Source organism: Hesperophylax consimilis, chromosome 14, assembly GCF_061612785.1.
Source record: "Hesperophylax consimilis isolate HC1 chromosome 14, BYU_Hcon_1.0, whole genome shotgun sequence".
Taxonomy (NCBI): Eukaryota; Metazoa; Arthropoda; class Insecta; order Trichoptera; family Limnephilidae; genus Hesperophylax; species Hesperophylax consimilis.
In genome coordinates this window covers 3,594,779-3,618,955 of record NC_142849.1, presented here as the reverse complement: position 1 = coordinate 3,618,955, position 24,177 = coordinate 3,594,779, and the positions used below count along the sequence as shown (strand labels likewise).

Genomic DNA, 24,177 nt, shown 5'->3' with positions numbered 1-24,177 from the left:
CTAAAGGCACCGTAGAGGGCACTTGCACAGAGTTGGAGTGTTGCCTAATAGCAAAGTAAAGACAAAGTAAAGTATTTCGTATGAACATCTAGAACACATATTGCCGTACTCAAATACATGTACACATTTCATATGCTACACACAAACTACCGGCTACCTGCCATCTGCCATCTGCCATCTGCAATCGGCTGCAGAACAAACAGGTAAATACATGTCATTAATCTCGATCTGCTACTTGCTATAATGTATTGAAATATGTGAGTATTTATCCATAAGGTCATGCTGAACTCCTTATCAATGCATTGTTTTCTCAATCAGGAATCTTATGACTACCTTTCTCTGCAAGACATGGGCTGTCGTAGAGAGTCTTCAGGTCCTCGTTCCATCATGTCGGCCGGTCTGACCTCAGCCAGGAAACTGCCGGAGAGGCCCATGAGACCCCGCACGGCCAGGGAGGCCCCCGTGAGGTCCCGTTACCTCAACCCCAGGAAGTGTCAGACCTCGAGGATTGACTGCACTCTCGAGAGGCCTCCATTCCGAATATATTGAAATGTTTAACACTATCACCATCAAAGCCAAACTGACAGTATTGAATTCTCACCGTCATATATTGGTGACAGTAAGATATTCATTACTGCGGTCTTAGAAAATTCTAAACACATCAGTTTGTACTTTTGGTTCACACCAATTCAACTAAGTCAGTCAACTTTATGAATGCCACAATTTTGCAGATCTCCTTGGGCACCGGATGGTACGTTGAAGCTAATAGCCAACTAATAGCATTAGATGCCCAAAGACATCTTTGAAGCATATGTAACTCAGATGTGCTCAAAGTATTGTCACGGGGGTGGTCTCAAATATTTTTTTAATAATTATTGTTATCCAATACTCTGATTAAATCACCAAACAACAACATACAATAATACATCTGAGTTTTAAAAAAAATATTTTTTGCTGTGGATGTGAAAATTGAAAAGTAGTTGGCTACACAACATTATGAAGCTAAAAAGTAACCTTTCAGAAACAAGCAAGTCATTTTCAAATTTTGTTTTTATCATAATATCCTCAGTAATCGTATTAAAAAGTTGTCAAAATCACATATTATTTAAAAGTTTATAAATTATATGCATAAATGTAGAGAGCACACTATTAAATTATAATATCAAATACCTGAATAGAAATATATATCAGTCATTCCATCCATAAAATTATAGTCAAAAGCTAGTGAGATATATTTTCATTTCTGCTTTTTATAGGACCTCATCCAAATTCACAAAATAATTATAGATTAGTCCAAATAAATTAATACATTTCTTAGCAGTTAGCTGGTGTTAAATATACTAAACTAAAAAAAAAAAAAAATAGCTCATTTTTAAAATAAATATATTTAATAATAATTTGAAGATAATGGACCTAAGTTTTTCCATTTATAACATGTAGTCAAACATGGTTACACAAAATGATATTATATTTACAGAAATTACTACAGTTAGGATAAGTAAGTATATGTGGATGTAATAGAAAAAAGATTATTAATTATTAATAATGAAATATATTTACGGAAGCTATCACGTGACACTGAGAGTAGTGCTTAGAATATTTACAAATCACTCATATTATGAACACAATATTTTAAATAATAAATCTGGTTTTGAATCTCACTCGATTTATTAATTTTACCTGCAAATTTTTATGCTAACATTTTAAGACCCCGTAGTAAGCGTTCATAAATGGTTTTAAAGGGACATATGTAAATACGAATGTTGGAGGGGGCGTGTTAATATTAAAAAACGATAATGATTTAGCGAAAATGGTGAAAATATTTAATGAAAGGCGACTCGTTAGTAATAACCGAAAAAAAAATGTTTTTAATAATTTTCGGAGCCTACTTTTCGATTTTATTTCTATCAAGGGAATTTCATATAATTAATGTTTCGGCATTACAAGGTTAAGATGATTTTTTTTTGGAATTTAAAAACAAGCCGAGAAACTTGTTATAAATCGGTAGAAATAGATTATACGGGGGATTAAGATTAATCCAAGGTAGAAGAGGATAAATAATGAATAACTACTTAATTTATCTACTACAAAGTTACAAGAAAGAAGGTTGCGCTCTATCTGGAATTTTATTTATATTGAAAAAATATTAATTTGTCAGACCTCCACACTAGTGCCCAAATTCTTCTAAATTTATTTAATCGAAGATCTAAACATGGAAAAAAATACAATTAGGCTACCCTTAAATAAATATTATATTTGTCTGTAGGTATCCATTTTTAATTTCTAATTTACTTGGTCAATTGGAAATGCATGTTAGAAGGGGGTCAGTGAATATTAAGTTAAAAAATATGGAGTGATTGGAGGTTTAATTTAGGTGATGAATGGTGTGTATAATAAACACATTATCCAGGAGACCAGCAAGAGTAGAGGCGTTTCTTTTAACCGCACAAGTGTCCCAACTGCTCCCGACCTTTTGGAGCCAGTGAGACTATGGCATTCCCAATTCGGGTATATTGTGAGGCTGAAAATAGTGGAGAGGGAAAGGAGATGGGTAAGAGAAGATGGTACCTATATGTACCTGGCTAAATCAGATCTGTTTACCAAACACGGCCAAAGCCATTTCAAGCAACGTTTCAATTCTTAATGGGCAGATGCTGAACACCAGGGCGATACTGAAAGTATCTTCCGATCAGGAACGTGCCGCAAATATACTATATATTATTTTTAATGATTTAATTTGAAAGTAAAACAAATTAATTAAATAAAAATTTTATTATTATTTTTTTGGTAAACTAATGTTTAAGACAAGATTTTTTATGCATAGCATAATGGGTATCAATTATTTAATAATTAATATTAAACCAAAAAAATAATAACTAATATTTGACAAGTTCTAGTATCTTCACCAAAAAATGTAGACAATTTGTCTCGACGCCATCTAGTGAGAGAGTTAGCACTTACAATGCCTTTCTCATATAAAATAAAGTTGGTTGTTTCAGGTGAAAAAATGTAACAAGCAGTAATTGTTGAATGAAACACTAGTATATATTGAATTATTTCGCGGATAAGAGATAAGCCGCCATAGCTCAGTGGTCAGAGCTGTCGTCCGGAAATCGAAAGGACACGTGTTCAAGTCCCGTTGGCGTCATGTATCTTTTATCAGGAAATTTTTCAATGTGATGTTTTTACATCTCGACCACGAAGGCTGTCAATTATTCCTAACCATATGAAAAAGTATTGGAGGTGTTGATAAATTTTCTTTCTACCAAACGAATAAGGTATCATATTTGGAGAGCTTCAAGCAAAAGTGTATGAGGTAAAAAATAAAATAATGTTTTTTTTTTATATTCATGTTAGTTTTTAATTCTGTTATAATATTACAAAGTTGTAATTTCGTACAATATGGCACTTAAAAATAAATTAACGTAAATGGTATAAATTTACATTAGTAGAAATAAAAATAAATTATACAATATATATTTTTTTTAATCATAATATCAAAAAATCGAAGAAATGTCGGAATCGGAAAGTGTGCAAATCGATCGTTCGCCATAAAACATAAACTTTGGTCGCGCCGCAAGTGACACGAATCACAAAAAAGCAGTCAAAAATATTTACCATATTAGATAAAATTATATTACTCAACAAACGTACCCTCTTCACACACTTAGAAGTCTCTTTATCTCCCGACAACCCAACATTCGTGCTAAATTAGATACACAACGGAACTGAACTTTCATATAAAGTGACGTACAAGAAATGTGATGATGACATTTCAAATAGTTTTTTTTTTGTTCCTCAAATGTCTTTCTACCATCAACCAATCTATTGATATCCGAGCTATGGATATTGCAATAACAAAAGAGATACACATACATGTAAAGGCCACAAGACACATACATAACTCTGTAGTCACACAAGCGATGAACAACTAACTTACATCCTAATGAGACTTTATTCGCTACCTTAACTGCGGTTAACTGCCCACATCACCCACCATGTGGAATTATAATTATTTTTCATTATATTATAGGTTTAGAATACAAGGTTTCCATTAATCTTTTACAAATATATAAATAGGACAATACAATATTTCGATTTGGTTTGATCAATGAAATCACATGGTATAAAATATGGGTATGTATTTACTTATTATAAGAGAGAACTAGAACTCATTGAAAGCACACAGCTAAATCAAATAGTGGATCATTGCTATTAGGCAGTATCTGTATCAATAAATACAATAGCCGACATAGGAAAGGGAATTTTAACAAAAGAATTGTTGGACATTGTAGCAATATTAGAGACATTATATTGGCCTAGAAATATACAAGTAACATGAAGAACAGGGTGACTTGGAAACACAGAAGCAGCGGCGTGGATTACACAATAACATCACAAAAGCATCGCCGACTAACCTTTAATACATTAGGATCAATAACAATAAGATACACACTTAAGGGGATGACTTCAGAAGACACATTAAAACCAAACATTCTCTAAATAACGTTAAGTAAATATGTGGTATAATAAATTAATAAAATGACGGCGAGGTACATATTTATTTGTGGAATGATACAAACGTTGCCAGCCAAAATTCTTGTAAATATACAGTAAATACGTAAAATACAATTCAGATTCCAAGTCAACATTGAGATAAAAGTATGTTGGTGCGTTTTCCACATGATTAAAACATTCAGTGCAAAAACAATTGAATTGGTGAAAACAGTTACGGTAAATAACGCCTGAAAAATAAGATGTTTGATGACGATGAAGATTCCTCAATGATGTGTTCATACAGTGGCATCTGAAATATGATAGGCAGATGGGAGGGGCTACATGCTATTAATCCGTGACCACATGTTAATTCACCAAATATCTCTTACACCATCAAATTAATTACTGTCAGAAAGAGACCAATAAATTATTCAACCCACCTGTTTTATAATTTGAAGGGACTGGAGGCATGGAATGGTACGAGTATCGTGCGATTAATTGTGTACAAGTGTTAGTTATTTAAACAGAGAGGTGATTGAACATTTTACTGGTGCAATACTTACTTCTTAGGATGGGTGATAGGACGTGTTCTCATGCAGCGTGCTGTTAGAATGGAGGCCAGTTACCGAAGCATTGCATTTTATAAAATACCAAACTACTTTCACCGAGCGTAGTTCCCATTTTGCACTGTTTGTTTGTTAGTCACAATAAAAAACGCATTGATACAAAAAATAATGATAAAATATTTCAATGTTTGAATTGAATATCTGTTTTTGTTGGTAAGGGAGCTTTTGGCTGGCATCTGAGGTATCATTCAAACATATACCTGACCCACACGAGCTCGAGAGGAGATGTGGAAATATTACAGAAAAATTATTTAATATTCAAACAATATTGTAATATTTCCTAAAGAAAATAATAAAACTTAGAAAGTGAGAAGCTTTAAAATAAGTGTAAAATAAAGACATACAAAGTAAAAATAAAATAAAAATTTAAGAAAACTTATCATCAATACTTGATGAAGTTAAAAGTGAGTAAGATAAATTGACCTGTAGAATGTTAAGAAAAGAAAAGAAAAAAAAATTTAAGAAAACTTATCATCAATACTTGATGAAGTTAAAAGTGAGTAAAATAAAGTGACTTGTAGAATATTGAGAAAAGAAAAGAAAATAAAAATTGTAGAATGCGTTTTCTACCCCCGAATAAAATATTTTAACGATATTTCCCCGTGCCCTGCCAACGATTGTGAAAAAGATAAAGCTTTTTACTAAATTAGAAAAATGTGAAAGCATTTTACTCTAAAAGTGATTGAAAAAAATAACACCACCAAATTATAGTAACAATGTTCAAAATAAAGACAATTTGAAAATATTCAATGTATAAAGCAGCTTGAAGTACTCATTCTAAATATCACATTTTCTTACAGCTAAATGAGTATTAAATTTCATAAATGTTTATCGACACTTTTGAATACAGGTATCATAATTTATTGAGAAAGTTACTAAAAACATGTAAAACTTTATGATTTACTCGAGAAAGTGATAAACAATACTAGATGCTAGATTTGAACAGTAAGAATAATGACAGAAGCATAATATGTTTCGCAGTTTAAAACTTTAGATTGTTGTGAAAAGTTCACAGACTTGCATGACCCAACTTAATGAAATAAAAGGATCCGGAAATAAAGAAATTAAAATTCATCAGATGTCAAGAGTAATAATTAATACATTGCGCCAGTCGGTGATAGAGAACTATAATATTCACTACTAAGTTTTTGAGTCTTCAATACAAATATATTTATGTATGAACAGTTGTATAAAAATTGAAATAATTTACAAACATAATGTGAATTATTCAACTGCACTATCCTAATTAAGATTAGTTCCTAATAGCCTAGGATTTAATATCTAACCAACTAATACTTTCCTGAGAAGAGATCTGTCTACACCCAGTGCCTAGTGATTAGTGAGTAGTGATTCACTAACAAGCTTTAATTTAATATAATTCAGGGTCCTATACCTAGTCTAAGAAGCGGGGTACAGATATTCATAATAAGATGTTCTTTACCAAGTTACCAACTACGCATTAGAGTACAGGTAACATTCTATTTAATTAATTGAAATAAGTGATCATATCATGTGGCCTTTCTATTGCTCATTCACACCAACACACACTTACATATGAAAAGTATAAAAATACATATATATAAATATATGACAGCAAAAATAAAATAACTTTGTACATTTTCCAAAACATGAATGTGCGAATATAGAAGTTAAGGAGTGGTTTAGTGTTGACAGTTCCAACTGGAACTGAAATGATATTCTATTGCCGAGATTGTGAAGAATAGGTCGAGGTTCGAAAGGAATTCATTAAAAACCAATATTCTCATAACACAAAGTCGAATGACGATCATAATTGCAGGGTTAGTTAAATAACAAATAAAACCACTTTTTCCTAATCAAACCCCTTTAGGTCGACTGAAAAGACAACATTAATAAGTCTGTATATGTTCTACTTGCCCATGAAATATATTCAGCCCAACAATACATAGTTCTTAATAACATTCATATTGTTTAATTATTTGATACAATCTAAATCTACCCCTAAAGTAACCGAAGCCTAACAGTGGCTGGTGCATTCCGTCAACCTCACATCCGGGTGACTCTGACTCGCTCTTATCTGCCGTTGCTGCAACAGCAAGGAACTTATTATAAATGCACAGTAAATTATAATATAACTAACAGGATTAATCAAACTTCAATACTGGCTTCAAATTTCAGTATCTGGCGTCACCTAATAGTGGTTATTATACATTGTTTAGTGACTAGTGCCGTATGGCCTGTTGTTCCTCTCCACTTCACCCTCTGGTGGCTGGCAAATAAAGCAAGGAATATAAGTATATTTATACAACTATGCAAGCTGTCTGATGACCAAACATTAAGGATAGAGTTAACTCGGACAAAATACTTCAATGGGTAACTGAATTGTTAACTTCCACCATTAAATTAATACCAGGGGTTAAGATTTATCAAGACCTTTTTTTATCAGTGTTCATTTAAAACAAAGTTTCTTTTAGAAAACTATACATACCTACCTTAAATATATACATAGATAATAATCCTTATCCTCTACATTACAAAATATTAACTTCTGCAAAGATCCTTCAGATGCTATAAACAATACATCGAAGCGGTTGTGAACAAAGCTTGTCGCTCTGCGTCATAATACATGTCTATGCAGAATAACTTAACGCACATACTTTTGAGTAACATAAAGAACATACATCGAATAAAATAATGTCTCTGCAACATCTTTTGAATAATCACAACAAAGTACAAACAAATTATGTATTACGATTCACACTGTGTCCAGTTGGGTGTCAATTTCACCACGAGTCGGTATCACTTGGTTGAAATTGTTTAATTTCATCACTTTCCACTCTGTACACTAGAAATTCACTTAGTTTGGACAATCAGACCTTGATATGGCAGGATTATGGAAGATTTAAGGATTTTCATCATTGCTTGATAAAAAAAATATTACATTCAACTCGTGCAAGATATTCGGCAAACTTAAAGGTTAATCTTCTGAAACGTGCTTTACTTTGCGTGGTGTTAAAGAAAATAAGTTTATGAATTTAATTGTTGTAAGGGAAACGTCATTAGAAAAGCATGTATCAATTAAATTTTGTTATCCTTTTACACAATTATTATCATTCATACAGTACATTAAATTCATGCTTTTAGTATTATTGTTGACAGATCAAACTGAATGAGATGAGATTTTATGCTTTGTTTGTCTAAGTCTGAGATTCTTTAGTTTAAAAGATTTAACTTTCACACTTTTACTTAAGTCAAACATCAGTAAGTCACACAGCCACTTAACATTAAATATTTTCCCTCATTTTCAGTTTTACAGTCCGAGTAGATCAAGAAAGGTGTTAGTTACTTTTAAGCCCAACCATCTAAATTAAAGTAAGCAATATCCACATATATATGTAATAAATGGTGTTAGCTTTGTTCTTCATGCCTTGATGGAATCTTATTGACTATGGTAATGATATTACATAAAATATTGTGTCAGTAACCCTTTAAAAAGAGTATGTTTCGTTTTTGCTTGTTAAATTAGATTAGGTAAGCATCGAGAGTTCTCAACAACAAAAGAAGTACAGCATATCGAAGCAAACGTGAGACATCAAACATCTATAGCTTCTCTGATCTTAAAAACATGTTTATAAGTGTATAAGTTGTCTCACAATTGCCCTAGTATAGCGGTAAGACTAAATTTAATGCATGCTCTGTTACAGCTGCTGAAGATCTTGAAGATTTGCGGTGATTTTGTGTTTTGATTTGCCGTGCACAATTCTGTAGTAGCGTGATTTAACTTAGGGAAAGGAGAAATAATAGAAGTTAGAATGCCATAACTCGGTTGATTCACGGATGTCTAAAACAACCTAGAAGTTAGGTTAGGTTCAATTTGAGACCTAACATAGCTTTAAAGTTAGGTTAGGTCTTCATAGAAGCCTAGCGTAATTCCTGAGTTGTGGTAGACCAGAGTGGGGGCATTCAGTTCTTGGTCCGTTAGAACCTCTGCAAGGCTGTATCCGGTACAGGGATAACGGCGCTGCGGGGTACGAGCCCCTTCTGTTGGCCCCGGCAACAGAGCAGCCACTGCTGATCCACCTCCAGCACCAGGCGGAGACGCTCTCCCTCATTGAAGGCCAGGTGACCCGAGTCTGAAGGAAGGCGGTGCCAGAGGGTGCGAACCATCCTGGAAATTATTTAGATTAAATTAATATAAATTCAATGATTGGTTGATGAAGAAACGTCGCATAAAATGAATGGTGAAAGATGAAGTAATTCAGTTGTATTTCTAAGAGGAGCAGAAAGTCATTATAGCAAGGATTTGACTTCATGTTTATGTGGAGATGCATTATGTTTATTCATTGATATTATGTAAGTTGTTACTACCTCTATCAAGAGGTTCTCTTTTTCTACACACTCTTTAAAAATAATCCAAAATTAGCTGTTAATGTTACTAAAAAGCTGTTATTTTTTTTTTATAATTTTCTATAGTTTGTTCAAGAATGGATAAATTATTATGAACATTTTTGTAATCACTTCTTCAATAATTGCAAAATAACTTTGTGGCACCATTTAAATTAAATAATAGTAAATTACTTTATTTAACAACCATTTTTAAAATAATTATTATGTTAATAATAATTTTTGTAATCAGCTGTTATCAAGTTTGATTTGATTGATGACCTTTCATATAAATTTAAAAAAGACAAGAGAACAAGAGGATAGAGAGACAAGAGAGGAAACAGTTCACAATACATAGTACAGATAAGAATAGTGCCGTTGATAGCTTGCCTTCACCCAATACTTACTTATTAGCTGTGGCAGCTTTGGGCGGTGCCTTCTTGGCTCCCTGGCGTGGTTGATCAGAGCTGGCAGCGCGGCGCGCTGGGCGCGTGGCGGGGGAGGGCGAGGGCGAGGGAGGCGGCGCGCGGCGGTACGGCAGAGAGGAGGGCCGCGGCGCCGGCGGACCCCCGTAGCACCCTTCCACTCGACTCACTCTGAGTGCGCAAAGGAACATTAGGGAGTTAGTATGATTAAGACAGGCAGAAAAAAGGCGTTAGTAGATATTACTTTTGTTAAATAAAGGGCATTGTTATAACAGGTCAAACCGTTCTATTACTCCAATCAATTCCAATTACAGAAGGACGCCTTGTTCTCAAGCTGTAGTTCGCTCAGAGTGTGAATTTAGAAGAAGTAAATTATTTAAATATGTACAGAAAAGATGGGGAAAATGATTACGATGGTAAAACAGGGAGTTATTACCATCGCTCTATTGATAAATCAAAATGAGGATAGAGACATCTATTGGTTATTAATAAATTATTATTATTAACACCTGTTGCTTTATTTTTCTGAGCAAAATCTTGATATCATAGTTTCAAACCTTTTTTTACTATAATCATTAGTACTAGCTCCAAGGACTCCAAACTTGGAGTTTCCAATAGAAAACATTAATTATGTAAATTTGATGAATGGACTTAATTTAATTACGCTGTCTGACAGAAGAACCATTTCAGACCTAATTTTATTATACAGAGTCATGAACAACCTTATTGACAGCCCTGCCATCGTTGCTGCTATTAAACTCTATGTACCGACAAGAAATACTAGACAAAATACAACATTCTTTTGCGACACATATAAAACCAACTATCAGTCAAACTCACTTACCAATAGGATGCATGATTTGGGCAACAAGTTTGGTGGTATTATAGATATATTCCATGATTCCCTTTATAATCTTAAATTCAAATTAAACCAACACTTTGTGGAATCATACAAATTATTGTAATAGATTTAACGATTAGATATGTTATTGTAATGTTTTATATTATATTTTGTTCTTTGTTATTGTTAAATATTATGTTGTTTAAAATGTTTCTTTACGCCATATTCTTCAAAAACTACTTGTATATTTTTTTAAAATTCTTCACTTTTATAACTCTTAGTATAAATTCTAACTCGATAACTTATGTAAAACTTATTTATAATCTATGTAAAAGCCCCTATGGGCGTATAACAACAACAATAAACAATAAACAATAAACTACCGACCAACAAAGTCCAGAGAGGGCGTGTGGATGTTAAAAATGACACCGAAACCGAAATTATTGGTTCCAAAGATTGGATTACGAAATCTTTATTATTTTGCAGTCGAAGATCGCAAAATGCATTGCTTTTAACCTTTTGTTGATCTGCAAAGAGCAAATTTGTTTCCCAAGATATGTATTATGCTTTCGAAGTGAGACGACGGAATCAGATGGGGAGTTTTTTTATAAAATTACCTACTCATTGGTGGGACATATGGACATGCCATATGTAGAGTTGATATATCGATGATTAAGTACAGTGGTCTTTTAAAATTAACTTCCAAAGTGCCAAAAGTACCCATTGGATACAAAAAATTTGTATCCGTTGAGCGCCGGCTTATCCATCATAATATAGTAATCTGACGTTAACACATTCTGTATGTGGGATTTTTACCCTCGGCACACTATGGAAGTATTAGGTGGCGGGAGCTCAGCTTAAAAGCTTGAACATGTTTACTTTAGAGAACCAAGCCGTCCATTCTGAGTATAATACGGTAAATTCTATTTTTACACGATATTGATTTAACACGGTCGACAAAAGGTAATATAAATATCCATTCCTTTTATGCAAACATAATGCACTGAATTTTTTTAATCAAGATTTAAGATGGCACAGACATAAGGAAGAACCAAGTTTGAGTGAGTTAGCGATTGACAAAGGGTTAAAAGGAAGTTTTGAAAAGAAAATCACTTTGGTCAGTTCTGTGAAGGGTCACTCTATACAGGCGTAATAAGCATACCAAGAAGTTTGAGTGTGTTAGAGAGTGACATTGCGTTCTAAATTATTTCAGTTTTGGCAGCAGGAAGGTGGCGATCAGAGACGCACATATGTAGCAGTGCGAGAAGGAAATAGATATGGCCTAGCAATATTGTCGTAATATCGTTAGCCGAGCAAATTCACTATCAAGAAAGTGCAGTACGTCCACAAGAATAGGCAATACACAACAATCTTGGGCAATCTTGACCAACAATATGGAAATCTTGACGGAAATACCTTGCCGGCAAGAAAATGATGTAAAAACTTTCTCGTTTGCCAGAGCCTTAAAAATTTAATTTTAATGAAATAGCAAATACATTAAACAACCTTCTTCTAAATAATAAACTCTGTTGGCCAGTTTCTGCCAAAACAATTCCAAATAATATGAGGGGTAAGAAATGCTTTATTCATAGAGCTGGATTGTCAGACAGAGAAAAACCATAGAGAAATTATCAACATCAAATGAAACCATAATTAATTACCTGTTAGTGTTTGTTGTTGTCTTCTTGATGGCCCCCGTGGCCGGGCCGGCCCTTGCGGAGCTGTGGGAGTGCGGCAGAGGGGGCAGGGGGGCCAGGGGTGCCAGGGGGGCCTTGGGGCCAGGGGGGGTGGTGACCTTCTTCCCCCCACTCACTGGCACTGGGATGCACCTGGGTTATACAGCAAATAATTAATTTAGTAATTGGAAAATTTTAAAAAGAAAAATTCATGCAGGCTCAAGAACCTGCAAAACCGGTGTTGTAAAGAATGCAGCCTCTATCGAGATTGCGAGAAATGTAGACAATATACCTTTAGCTATCTTCCTTCTTCCTAAAACAGTTTTAGAAATTAGTTCTAAGAGAGATGTTGAATTACTGCTGATGGCTTATGCCACATATATTTTTTTGTAATTTTCTTTATCGCTTTTGCAATGTAGTGGTTTGTATACTGTTTTTGCAAAATAAAATAAATAAATGGCCAGATATTTTTGATGTGACATAAACATATTGATCTAAAAATATTATTGACGCAAAAGCAGGTAAAATTAATTTTAGGGGTATATTATTCATATACATATATATAACACTTGAGACATACCTGTATTGTCACAGTTTTACAAAGGTAAGGTTATTTATTGCCTGGTGAAAATTTCTTACAACCAACCCAGATTTACAGTGGGATAAAATAAGCTTTCGTCACATGTGTGAAATAATATTTTTATTATCATTCAAGTGAGAAGCGGATTTGAAACGGAATGATACATAAATAATTACTAATTAAAAGTTGAAATTCAAAACCTCAGTTTTCCCCCGGTCAATTTTTTTAATAAACTTTAAAAATATAAAAACTTCTAAAGGCATACCAAAAAAATCAAAACTAAGAACAATAGATTAAAAAAACACAAAAAAAACTAACCTCTTGACCGGCGAGACTGTATTGCTCCCGCTCCTGACGGGCGAAGTGACAGGCCGTGGTATCCTCGATCGACCCGTGGAGGAGGTGGATCCCGGCGTGGAACCAGCAGAGCCAGGGGTGGAGCCCCCCGTGGGGCCCCCCGAGTGCACCGGAGACCCCTCCGCCCCACCCTCCTGCCCGCTCAGCAGTTCCCAGCGCCGCTGTAGCCGTCGGAACTTGCCCCCGTTCCGCTCTTCCGACCATTCTCCCGACGAATTTGACTGGAAGTGGTCAAATAAACATTGCTTTACTGATAAGATTTTTCTTAGAATAGAAATATACCAAAGAAAACTATGTACATATTATAATGCATAATAAATTTAATAATTAAAAACACTTAATATACAGATATTGTGTTGTATGTGAGGTTACTACGGGCTGGCATTAAAGTAATTTTTAGTAATGTTATCAGTCGGTTTATCTTGGTCTCCTATCAGAGAGCGGCTTGACTAACATATATTAATATGCATCTCTCAAGCCGTGCCTAAAATGCAACTGAAATTCCGGCCGTATGACTAATGTCATACGGCCATTAATCTATGCTTTTACTGCAATTCATTTCTGAAAAGGTAAAATTTTTAATGTCATTATTGTACGAAATGAGAGATAAATTACTTTCAAATTTTGAACCTTCTTACTATGGAGTAAGAGAATTTAATTTCCCGGGAAGAAACAATTTATCATATTTTTAAAGAATTATCGTAATAATGTTGCTTTCATAAAAATAGTTACATCGATTTAAAAACTCAAAAAAATGCAACTTAAAGTAAATACAAAATAATGAAAGAGATGACCATTAAAGAGTTGTTGCTACATCAGAAAACAGACTATAATCACATTTGAAAATGATTCTAACAACAATAGGAGCTCTGTCATAATAACCTCTTTGGAAGATTATTATTTGTTTTTGATTGTGAACTGAAACTGATAGCACGAAAAGCGACAAAAACAGTAAGTGGTACAATCAGTTCTATTCAGTTTTTGTGATGCAATGAGTTTTGTTTAAATAACACAAGTGCCTAAATGATATTACGTGTTTGTAAAATCAATGTGATTATGAGATGACAGTGAAGGTGTATTTTGTGTTTGTTGGTTATATTATAGAAAAAACAATGTTATCATATTTTGTTAGTGTTAATATTTTGTGGGGATAGATTCTTTGTTTCAAAATATGTAAACCCAAAGCATGCAAAAACAGTCTTATTTCAATTTACTGACAGCACAGAAAACTTAAAGATTTATTCAGCAACTTCAATTTTCCTAATTTAATGGTTCATAAAAGTATGTACAATCACTGCACAAGTGAACAAGTGAAATTTAGTTTTTTCTGCTGTGTAGTGCCGTTGTAACCTCTCTCTTTCTTATAAATTCTGCATTTAACAGAAAGGGGATTAAAACGAAGCTCTCAGCAACAGGACCATGTTTATTAGAAATAACTGAAAAAATCTTTAAATTTCCTTTGTAAGTTGCAATATTGCAGTGAGCAAAGCGAATTAGTATCAATTATTCACCTCGTCATGCAAGAATTCAGTATGACTCTTCTCAGAGGAACGCTTATGCTCATTCTCCAGACTGTCGGTATAGTCCTCGCTATCGTCGTACAAGTTCAGTCTATCGAAAGCCTGCATCAGTTTAGAGCCGAGTTGAACCCCGGACCAGCGTCGGCTCTGGTCATAAGTGGAACTAGTTCCGCTGTTGTTGGGACAATCTCCCGTCAGCATTCCAATGGTTGGATTCATGCAAGACCTCGGTCTTATTTTCTCTCCATACTGGTTTGTCTTTGTATTAGCAGAGTTATCGAGCAAGTCTGGCAGAGACGGTTCAATGTGTTGTAGTGATTTGTTCCTCATGATAACACTGGCCTGCGGAGTGACCTCTCTCTGGTCATCGCTGGACAGATTGGTGCTGGTCTGAATGGAGTGAATGAGTTTCAGCAGATTGCGCTGGTTCTTAGATAAGCTGCCAGACATGGAATGCGCAGACTGGGCCGGGGAAACAAACACAATGTTAGTTGTTAGTAATGGGTGAGTTTGTTATGACACATTTAACAGAGGACAGACAGACAGTTACAGTCACAAGTTGATTAATTTATAGTAAGATTTGACAGAGCATAAAAAATACATTTATCGATCAATTAGTACACCTTTGAAGGAAGGATATGTAAAGATAATGTGAGTCATTGCTAATAAAAGTTGTATTACCATTTCGACCTCCAGGCAAATAACATTTGAGGAAGTTTGTAGAGAAGTACATTGCAAAAAGACAGCAAAATTACAGTAGGCATCGGTTAATGTGTTCATTAGTTTATGAAGTCTGAATAATTCTTTAATGTATAAGCGTTTTCAAATGAAGTTCGTGCTTTATCTGCTATTTAAATACTCTCGGGAAAATGTCACATGAACTGGTACCTACTGTGTTTTATATATTTATAAACGGTAAGTGTTTTTTTTTTTAAATATATTTTATGCATTGGCAAAAGCACAAAATAGCAGTGAGGCAACTGTCTAAAGGCATGCATTAAACATTTTTGTGAAAATGAGTCTCATTTTTTAAATACATATGAAAATAAAAATATAATCATGGATTTACTCATAAAGCTTGCAATAGGTTGGGTAGAAAACAATGAGTTAATAATAAGTTAATAAGCTTTAAAAACTTGTACATATGATAAAATGTAATATCAAGTGCTATTGTATTTTTGAGATAAAAGAAGTATATTGTAACCATTATTGTACTGTATCAATATATATATTATCATAAAAGGCATAATAAAATAATTTAAATGTGCTAACTAGATTTTATCTTTAATCCTTAATTTAATTATCTGTCAATGTTCCTAACGGCTGTAAAGCGATTTATTTAGCTTTTGGAAGTATAAGGCCCTTCGTACACAGAGATGTTTGTATTAATGATCTTCGTACACACTTACAAGCTAGGTGATTGTGATGCAACTAACCAGTCACCTACTGATATGCTACTCTTTAAATCTGGTTTCCGTACACGGCGCTATACGAATTATACTGAACTTCAATTTTTTCATGTGCAGCCGTGAAACCGGACTGTAGCAATGAAGACATTGTTGTTGTTCTTTATCTTTATTATAAGCAAAGAAGGATCTTAAAGATTTTGGGTTCACCCAAACAACGAAATAAATATTCATTTTAGGGCATTCTTCACTGCCAAGGAACCACATGAGAATGATGTTAAATTGACATTTTTTCTAACCTCAATCCACGCCTTCACCGCTAAATCCTTTCTTACTCATTCCGGTAAATTACAATTATATAAACATGGATATTTTCCCACCTCCAGAACAAATTTACATTCAAATCAAGCTCGGACACCATTTTGTCACACGAGTAGCAGATGCGTATGCAACTGACGTAGCATGCTACCGGCACTATCGTACAGTAGCATGCAACTAACGTCAAACCCGTTGTCGACGCATCGCATTGTGTACGAACATTAGAAAATTAGTACGGCGAATACTCGCAAGCTACAAGTACCTACGTGTACGAATGGCCTTAAGCATTAAAAGCTGTAGAAAATGTCAAGAGAATGTAGAAACATTGATTGATCTATGGTGCCAAAGTCCCAAAGAACTTCAAGGGGACTGGGCTATCGTCAAAAGAATATGGGAGAAAATAAAATCGACTTAGTGCTTTTAGGAACCATAAATACTGTTTCTTGGTACAATGTAAATATTATGTCTATTGGCAATAATATATAGAAGCACACAAGAAAGGCAAACAGGTGATGTTTGCTATGAAAAATCTGTCAATTTTTGAAAACCTCCTTCTAGCATCATTATAAGCGGAAAATATTGCATGTGCAAAGAAGGAGGACTTAGTTAGCAGAAGATTAAACCTCGCTCTACCAATTAACTGGTTGCAAACTGCTTATAATATGCAATCATTTGAATCACATCCAAATTGATATTCCACCCTCCCTATTGCACAACCTACATCACAGCGAGGTTGTTGAGACAGTAGTTGTACCAACCTGGTGCGCCATGAGATCCTCCATGCGCTTGAAGCTACGGTGCATGTCCCGCAGCTGCCACAGGATGTCGAGGGAGAAGGTCATGGTGGCCAACGAGGCCAGCGCGCTGTTGAGGGGCGCCAGGGCCCCCCCCGCGCCCCCGAGACCCCCGCGCAGGAGGGAGGAGGTGGAGTAGTGACGGCGGAGAACCGACTCGCGGGTGCGGAGGTAGGAGATGAAGGCATCCAGGGAGTGGACACTAAATACAATAATTCAATCATTTAAAATTGAAGAAGAAGAAAATACTAATAAATCTAAACGAAACATGAAACAGAACAAGACACAGAAAAATAAAAAGATAACGGTCACAACAAGGAATTGAACCAAGGATCTCTTGTCTTACCGGGACATGCGTCTTAAACCACTCGACCATTGAAACCTATTTATTAAGCGTCATATTTGTTGATATCATTTATAAAGTTGTGTGAAAAACTACAGTAGGTAGTCAAAATTGCATGCGGACAACATTTTTTGATTAATTCAAGCAAACGGCCAGCATTAAAAAAACAGCACGTCTTTAAAACGTTAAAAGTTACATTGACGCACATGACAATTGGCGGGTGCGGAATTTCTCGAAACATTCGAACTCCGCCAAATGGCGAAGTTGGCAGTGAACCTGTTAATTTGTTTTTCTTTTTACAAATAAATCTAGGCTTTGACCTGTGGAACGCCGATGGGTCTCTGGAAAATATTCAAGAAATTTTGAATAATTTGGGTTGGGATTTTGATCTTAATGAAATGAATGAAAACAAAATCAGCATCTTTTGAGCTAACAAAACATTAGGCTCCACTAATATTTTTCTGTTTATGGTCCGGCCTTCAACACGTTAAAGACAAATAACTTCACCAACAAAAAAGTTGTTCGACTTTAAGGCCTCGAATTTTGGATGTTTTTTGTAGACAAAATTTTGACTTTAAGGCATAGATTTAATTATATGTTTTTTGTAGATAACGATGTTCGACTTTAAGCCCGCAAATTAATAATGAATTAATGATAATAAGTACTATGTACTAACTTGAGAAGTCCCATGATGAAGGCGTTGAACTTCAGAACACTCTCGGACAGGGCATCTTCACTGTTGATTCGCATCACTAGCTCATTCAGAGACTTGGTGATTGGACCTAGAATAAAAACAATAAATAATTAATTTTTAACAAACATTTTTAAAGAGAAAAATTAAAATCACACCATTTTTAGACTTTATTGTGCACATCATATACTACTAAATCTTATTGCAGACCCAACTATTTAATCCTCTTGGAAGACATGGGCATCACTAAACCGCATCAAATGCAGTCACAGCCCTCATGCATATAAGATGCATATATGGGGCCTAAAAGGTTCTGAATTATTAATGTGGACATATTCAAACAACTCATCGTAGAAGTATGTCACCTTCATCAGTTTCCCAGAGGCACATCTGTTCTGAACAAAGTGACACCCGATGCTGTTGACTGGTTGAATAATCTCAGCATCTCACTTTTGACCTCCGCCAACTATCCTCAACCATACGAAGAGGAAGAAGACGAAGACTATTATACCCGCTTCACCAGAGATTACAACTCTTTTTCCTTAAATGATTAAAAAATATGGAATAAACCATCATGTCACCAGACATCCAAATTAATAGACTTGCCTGAACATGAAATCAAGATATAATTTCGAAGAACTGAAGGCAAACCACGTGATAATATTTTTGGCATCAGGAGGGTACACCTATAGAATAAACTATGACATCTTTAGTTCATTAACCGCTGAAGAGCACACATTGAAATAACCAGACCCTGCGCAGAGAAGTAAAGCTAAAGTAAGGCAATGGTTTGCAGCGCAGTACTTTGCGGGACTTTATTCTAGCAGGATCTGAATGTTCATTTTTAACCGAACCGACTAGCGTAGCGACGCTAAAAATGATTGAAGTGGATAAATTATAATACATTCGTAAAAGTGTCTAACTAAATAGTGTAACAAAATATTAAAATTTGGAAACAAACTGCCAGTATTTTTTTTCAACAGATAAAAATGTTTACTGCATAGCTGAAAATAATGGTTGTTTTTATCAGCCTTCTTTTTTGTTGTCATAGAATTTTTTGAAAATTTATTAGTTAATATATTTAAGGTAAAGTTTACCTTGGCGAGCAGATGCCTCAACAACGTGCCAGACGGAGTTGTTGGCTGGTCCGAAGGATGTGTCAATGGTTTCCCGGAGGCCGTCGCTCATGAGGGAGTAGAGCGCGGGGCACAGCATGCCCACCACCAGGCGGGGACACCCGCCCCCCTCCTCCATCAGCATCTCCACTGCCTCCACCACCCCAGAGACTAGAGCTGCCAAGTACAAATAGACCAGATAATACAAACTATCTGATAGCTGAGTTTTATCTCTCTATCTTTCCCATTAACGACGCATGTTACAGAAAGAGAGCTTACAACGGAGCTCTCAGTGGCACAATATTGTTACCAAATAAATTAAATGGTTGATTGTTGCTTTACAATTGATTAAATTTAAAAAATTGTATGCTTGCAGTAGGCGGCTAGTGGATTGTGTCCAGAGATGTGCTTTATTTCAAACAAATCAAAAATTCAAAATGCAAAATGGGTATTTTCTATTTTGCATTTTAAATGCTTTTCTAAAAACCATTTTGCATTTTGCATTTTAAATGCTTTTCTCAATGCATTTTCCATTTTAAATGTTTTTTGCAACATTCTTCCTACTATCTCCACTCAACTTTTTTTCATAAGCCCCAAATATCAGTCGGTCCTCAACCTCGCTATGAGAGATAATTTCCATTTGTCAAGTTGCTCCCTGGTAGGAGCCCTGGCAATTGAGTGATACCATTACAAAAAATACTGATTCAAATACTTAATATGGGGCCATGACGCTGTAATATTAAATGTTAGATAGCAGTTTCTATGTTTTTACGTTGGCAATATTAGTCCCGCGCAAATTTTTTGTGGTTTCATAATCTGTAGTCGTGGAGTTTTAATTTTTTGACCTGAGAAACCATTTTGCATTTTCAATGCATTTTGAAAATAGGTATTTTGCATTTGAAATGCTTTTCTAAAACCCATTTTGCATTTTGCATTTTCAAATGGAAAAGTTTTGACCCATTCCCATTTTGCATTTCAAATGGTTTTGGGTACCCATTTTGCACATCTCTGATTGTGTCTACTGTTAACAGTCGATAAGTTCACTAGATTGGTACAAAATACTAACACAAGATTGCTACCATTTATAATGCTTGCAATAAATTGGTATTTAAATTGACTGACTCTTTGTGGGAGAAAAGGTTAATATCATCATATTATTCCCACTGTTAATATGGTTGCTTGGAAGAAAATGTCACCAATAATTATTTATGTATATCCTCATTATGTATTCTCAATATCCACTCGAGCGATTTTTGGCATATTATGGCAAGTTCGCAAAAACCTTTCTTGAGCGATCGCTTGTCATAATGTGCCAAATTTATAGAACCTAAAATTATGGGATAAACGGCGAAATCTATGTGGGTTCATTAGCTTTAAACCGTGGTAAACTGGTCGTATGTTTCCATATTAATTTATTTTGAGGAAATAATATATAGTATACAACTAATTGCACAAATAGATATTTGTCAATAAGCCCACCTTTACACAACCACTAAAGTGTATCCTATATAAAGTAATAATAAAGAATGGTAAAAATGAATCTAATGCCCATTTCCAGATTCAGTAAACCTTCTAACAAATTAATGTATAAAATATTAAATTGAAATGTGATAGCAATATTGATACTACATACCTCTTTTCTGAGCTACATCGTTGGAAGTAGTCCTGTGGCCCAGGGCTGGACTGGCGTATCCCTCAGGACTAGATTCTCCTTCCTCACAGATGGGAATCTCAGCAAGGTTCTTGGTCTGATAAAAACACAAAACATTAAAACATAAAAAGATACAACCTCTGCCATTTACATTAAAAATAGCAAATGAAATGTGAATTCTAAAATTCTTAACTCTTTCTGGGCTACGATCTCAAGATAGTTGACGGCAAATACACGCCCCGTGAGCGAGCCCCGAGTACAAAATTACACTTACGGTATGTGTATTGTAAAAAATACACATGTCAAAAGTTGTAATATGCTGCATATGATCCCACAGTGAGTTTATTAACACTAGTGTCGTCATACCAGAATATGTCAACACCCTTCGAAGGTTAAAGGGAATTTAAAGAAGAGATATTGGATTGCTTTGCAAGAACAATAACTTACTAAAAGTACAAGAGAGAAACTCACTTGGTAATGCCTAAGGGCAGCTGCGGCAGACATGTTTGGAGAGTTTGGTGGGGTACTGAGACATCCTGCTTTAAGATCTTCCACCGGCTTCAGTCCGGCCTCTCCACACTTCTTCTCGTTCTTCTCTGCAAAGCTGACGGACTTCTTGCTGTGCCCGCTGCTGCAGCTCGAGTCCAGGGATTCCCTGTCATCCTGAGACTTCTTCATGCACAGGAACCTGCTGACCTGGTTCTTGACCTTCTGCATGTGGTTGTTGTCCCACTCGTCCATGTTGTTGCAGGAGATGCCGCTGTGCTTCAGGAAGTCTTCCAGTTGCTGCAATTCTGAGTTTGTTATGACGGGGTAATTCAGAGATGTCGGAAAGACGAAAGGATTCGCTTCTGAAAGTTTGTGGGGTTTGGGCAGAGGCGGAGTTGGTGGCCTCATGTTCCCAATGTCATGCGACTTTCCAGACTCTAAACTACTCTCAGTACCGACTCCTTCATCGTGGAAGAACTCTGTATCATCCATGTCTTTTTCCGCAGCATCCAAAAACTGCTGAGAGAATCTCTTTGCGGCAAGATCGTTATTCTTTTTCATTTCCACAATCGAGTTGTTCTTGAGCAGATAGTAGGGCTCTTGCAAAGATCTCCTCTTCAGAACCTTTTGGTCTGTTTGAATGTTCATGCAAGTGATATTGTTATCTTGCAAGTGATCCTCCATTTCAAACATGCTGTAACGCTTAGTAGTGGCCGGAGGGTTCTTGCGAACTTTGTCAATGGATTTCCTTAAAATGCTTTTGGGCAGCGGTGGCCTGGGTGGGGCAATGTCAATGACCTTTCCATTGATAGCCACTTTTGTCTGTTCCGCCAGAGATATGGAACGCTTGGGCAGAGGTGGTGCTCCCATAAGGCCTGATCTATGTTTATCATTCATGAAACTGGCCTCTGAGCTTGTGGCACTGTCGTATTTGTAAACAAACAGAGGATTAAATCCTGGGGCCGGTGCTGGACTGTTTTGGGCGGAGGAGTCAGTCAGCATTGTTGAAGATCCCCTGTAGCCAGAAGATGGCTGAGTAGCTGTGCTGGAACTAGAAGACACATTGGTAGCATTGTTGCTAAGCATGGAAGCGCAATCGCAACTCGCAGGTCTGGTCTTATGCTTGACAGGAGGAGAAACACAGAACAGCGGTTTCTCTTCATGACGGAGAATCTCTTCTTCCTTGTCTTTCAACTGCTGCACTACTTCAGGCATTTCGGCGAGAATTTGACGGTATTCCATGGGTAGCAAGAATGTCAGTGAATCCCAATCTCTGATGTGGTTGAAGCCTTTCCTTCTCAAACCTTCTACATCATTGCAGGAGAAGGGTCTCTTATTCTTTTCCCCTTGTTTCTGCATCCTCCTGTTAGGCTCATTTGGTGTGAATTTCAAAGGTTTCAGGAAAACTTTCTCCATATCTTGATCTTTGGATATAAAGTCCAGATTCGGCAATGTATAATTGGGATACAAAACAAACACTGGCTTTTGGCTGTCACCGGATTTCAATTTCTCAAGGAAGGATTTCTCCACAACCTTGACCCGTTCCCTGGAAGAGTTGAAGCCAGACATCACGGAGGTTTGCATACTCTTATCAATGAGATCCAAAGGAAACTGGGTAGAAGTAGCTTTGTGATCGCACATATCTTTGGGTAATAATCTGTGCATTCTGGTAACCTGTGTTCCCTCCGACTCTGAGCAACTTGACAGACTGCCACTATTGATAGAAGAACTGATTCGTGTCTGTGTAGTTGCGTTGCCTCGTATTCTAATTGGACTGCCAGTATTTTGGCCGAGCTTTTCAAAGCTGTTATTATTGTTGACATTAAATCTCATTTGAGCAACTTTGTTGACAGTTGCGTAAATATTTTTGTCTTCATTTTCTTCAACGACTTCGGACTTTTCGGACAGCTCGTCCTCTTCAATAATAAAGTCGTGCTTTCTTTTACTATAGGCCTCTGCGGTGTTTGTGCCTTCAACGAGACTATCCTCAAACGCGCAGACAGAGTACTCATCTGTTTCATTGTCTATCCATTTCTTGATGGTAGATTTGGTGTCCGGTTTTCTAATATCTGGTTGGGGCAGATCGCAATCGTCACTTTGGTAATCTTTATCACTGCTGAGATTCATTTTGGTGGGGATTCTGGGTGCTCGGGTTTTGGACTCGGCGCTGAAGGAGTCTCCGCTGTCTCCCCCCTCCGAGCTGTTGGGCCAACACTCGGAGGAATTGTCCATGCCAAGGCCCACAATGCCGTCATTGCTCACACTCTTTTGCTTCATGAATAGTTTGACTAGGTTAAAGTTGTGAGGGCGGGAGTTGTTGTTGGGCCCCCGACTGTCTCCCGAGGAGCTCATGCCCTCAGAGGCCTGGCTCCCAATGGAGTGGTTAGTGCTTTGGTTATTGTAAGCCTTAATGTAATCGATCGGTATGTTTAGTCTGTTTTCGGATGAATATGATTCCTCCTGTAAAAAAATTAAACGAAGCATTG

The 24,177-nt window shown here is 35.9% G+C and overlaps 1 protein-coding gene and 1 long non-coding RNA gene across 10 annotated transcripts in view; one reads left to right on the top strand and one right to left on the bottom strand.

Moving 5' to 3' along the window:
- Positions 1-73: 73 nt before the first annotated feature.
- On the top strand, positions 74-1,270 carry LOC149417806 (uncharacterized). Its single transcript, XR_016303144.1, has 2 exons — positions 74-203; positions 319-1,270. It is a non-coding gene; the product is annotated as an uncharacterized LOC149417806 (long non-coding RNA).
- Positions 1,271-3,348: 2,078 nt separating this feature from the next.
- The window catches only part of LOC149417804 (uncharacterized), a 223,762-nt gene continuing 202,933 nt past the window's right edge, over positions 3,349-24,177 (bottom strand). For 7 of the 9 annotated variants that reach the window (XM_089639432.1, XM_089639433.1, XM_089639429.1 and 4 more), the window contains 10 exons: positions 21,674-24,151; positions 21,185-21,299; positions 19,534-19,728; positions 18,422-18,527; positions 17,367-17,604; positions 14,876-15,346; positions 13,326-13,585; positions 12,413-12,580; positions 9,893-10,081; positions 3,349-9,270 (listed from right to left, as the gene is read on the bottom strand). In XM_089639432.1, coding sequence (XP_089495558.1) covers positions 9,081-9,270; positions 9,893-10,081; positions 12,413-12,580; positions 13,326-13,585; positions 14,876-15,346; positions 17,367-17,604; positions 18,422-18,527; positions 19,534-19,728; positions 21,185-21,299; positions 21,674-24,151 — 4,410 coding nt within the window. In that variant the 3' untranslated portion in view covers positions 3,349-9,080. The remainder of the gene's footprint in view (positions 9,271-9,892; positions 10,082-12,412; positions 12,581-13,325; positions 13,586-14,875; positions 15,347-17,366; positions 17,605-18,421; positions 18,528-19,533; positions 19,729-21,184; positions 21,300-21,673; positions 24,152-24,177) is intronic. The other 2 variants (XM_089639435.1, XM_089639437.1) reach the window with 2 other exon arrangements.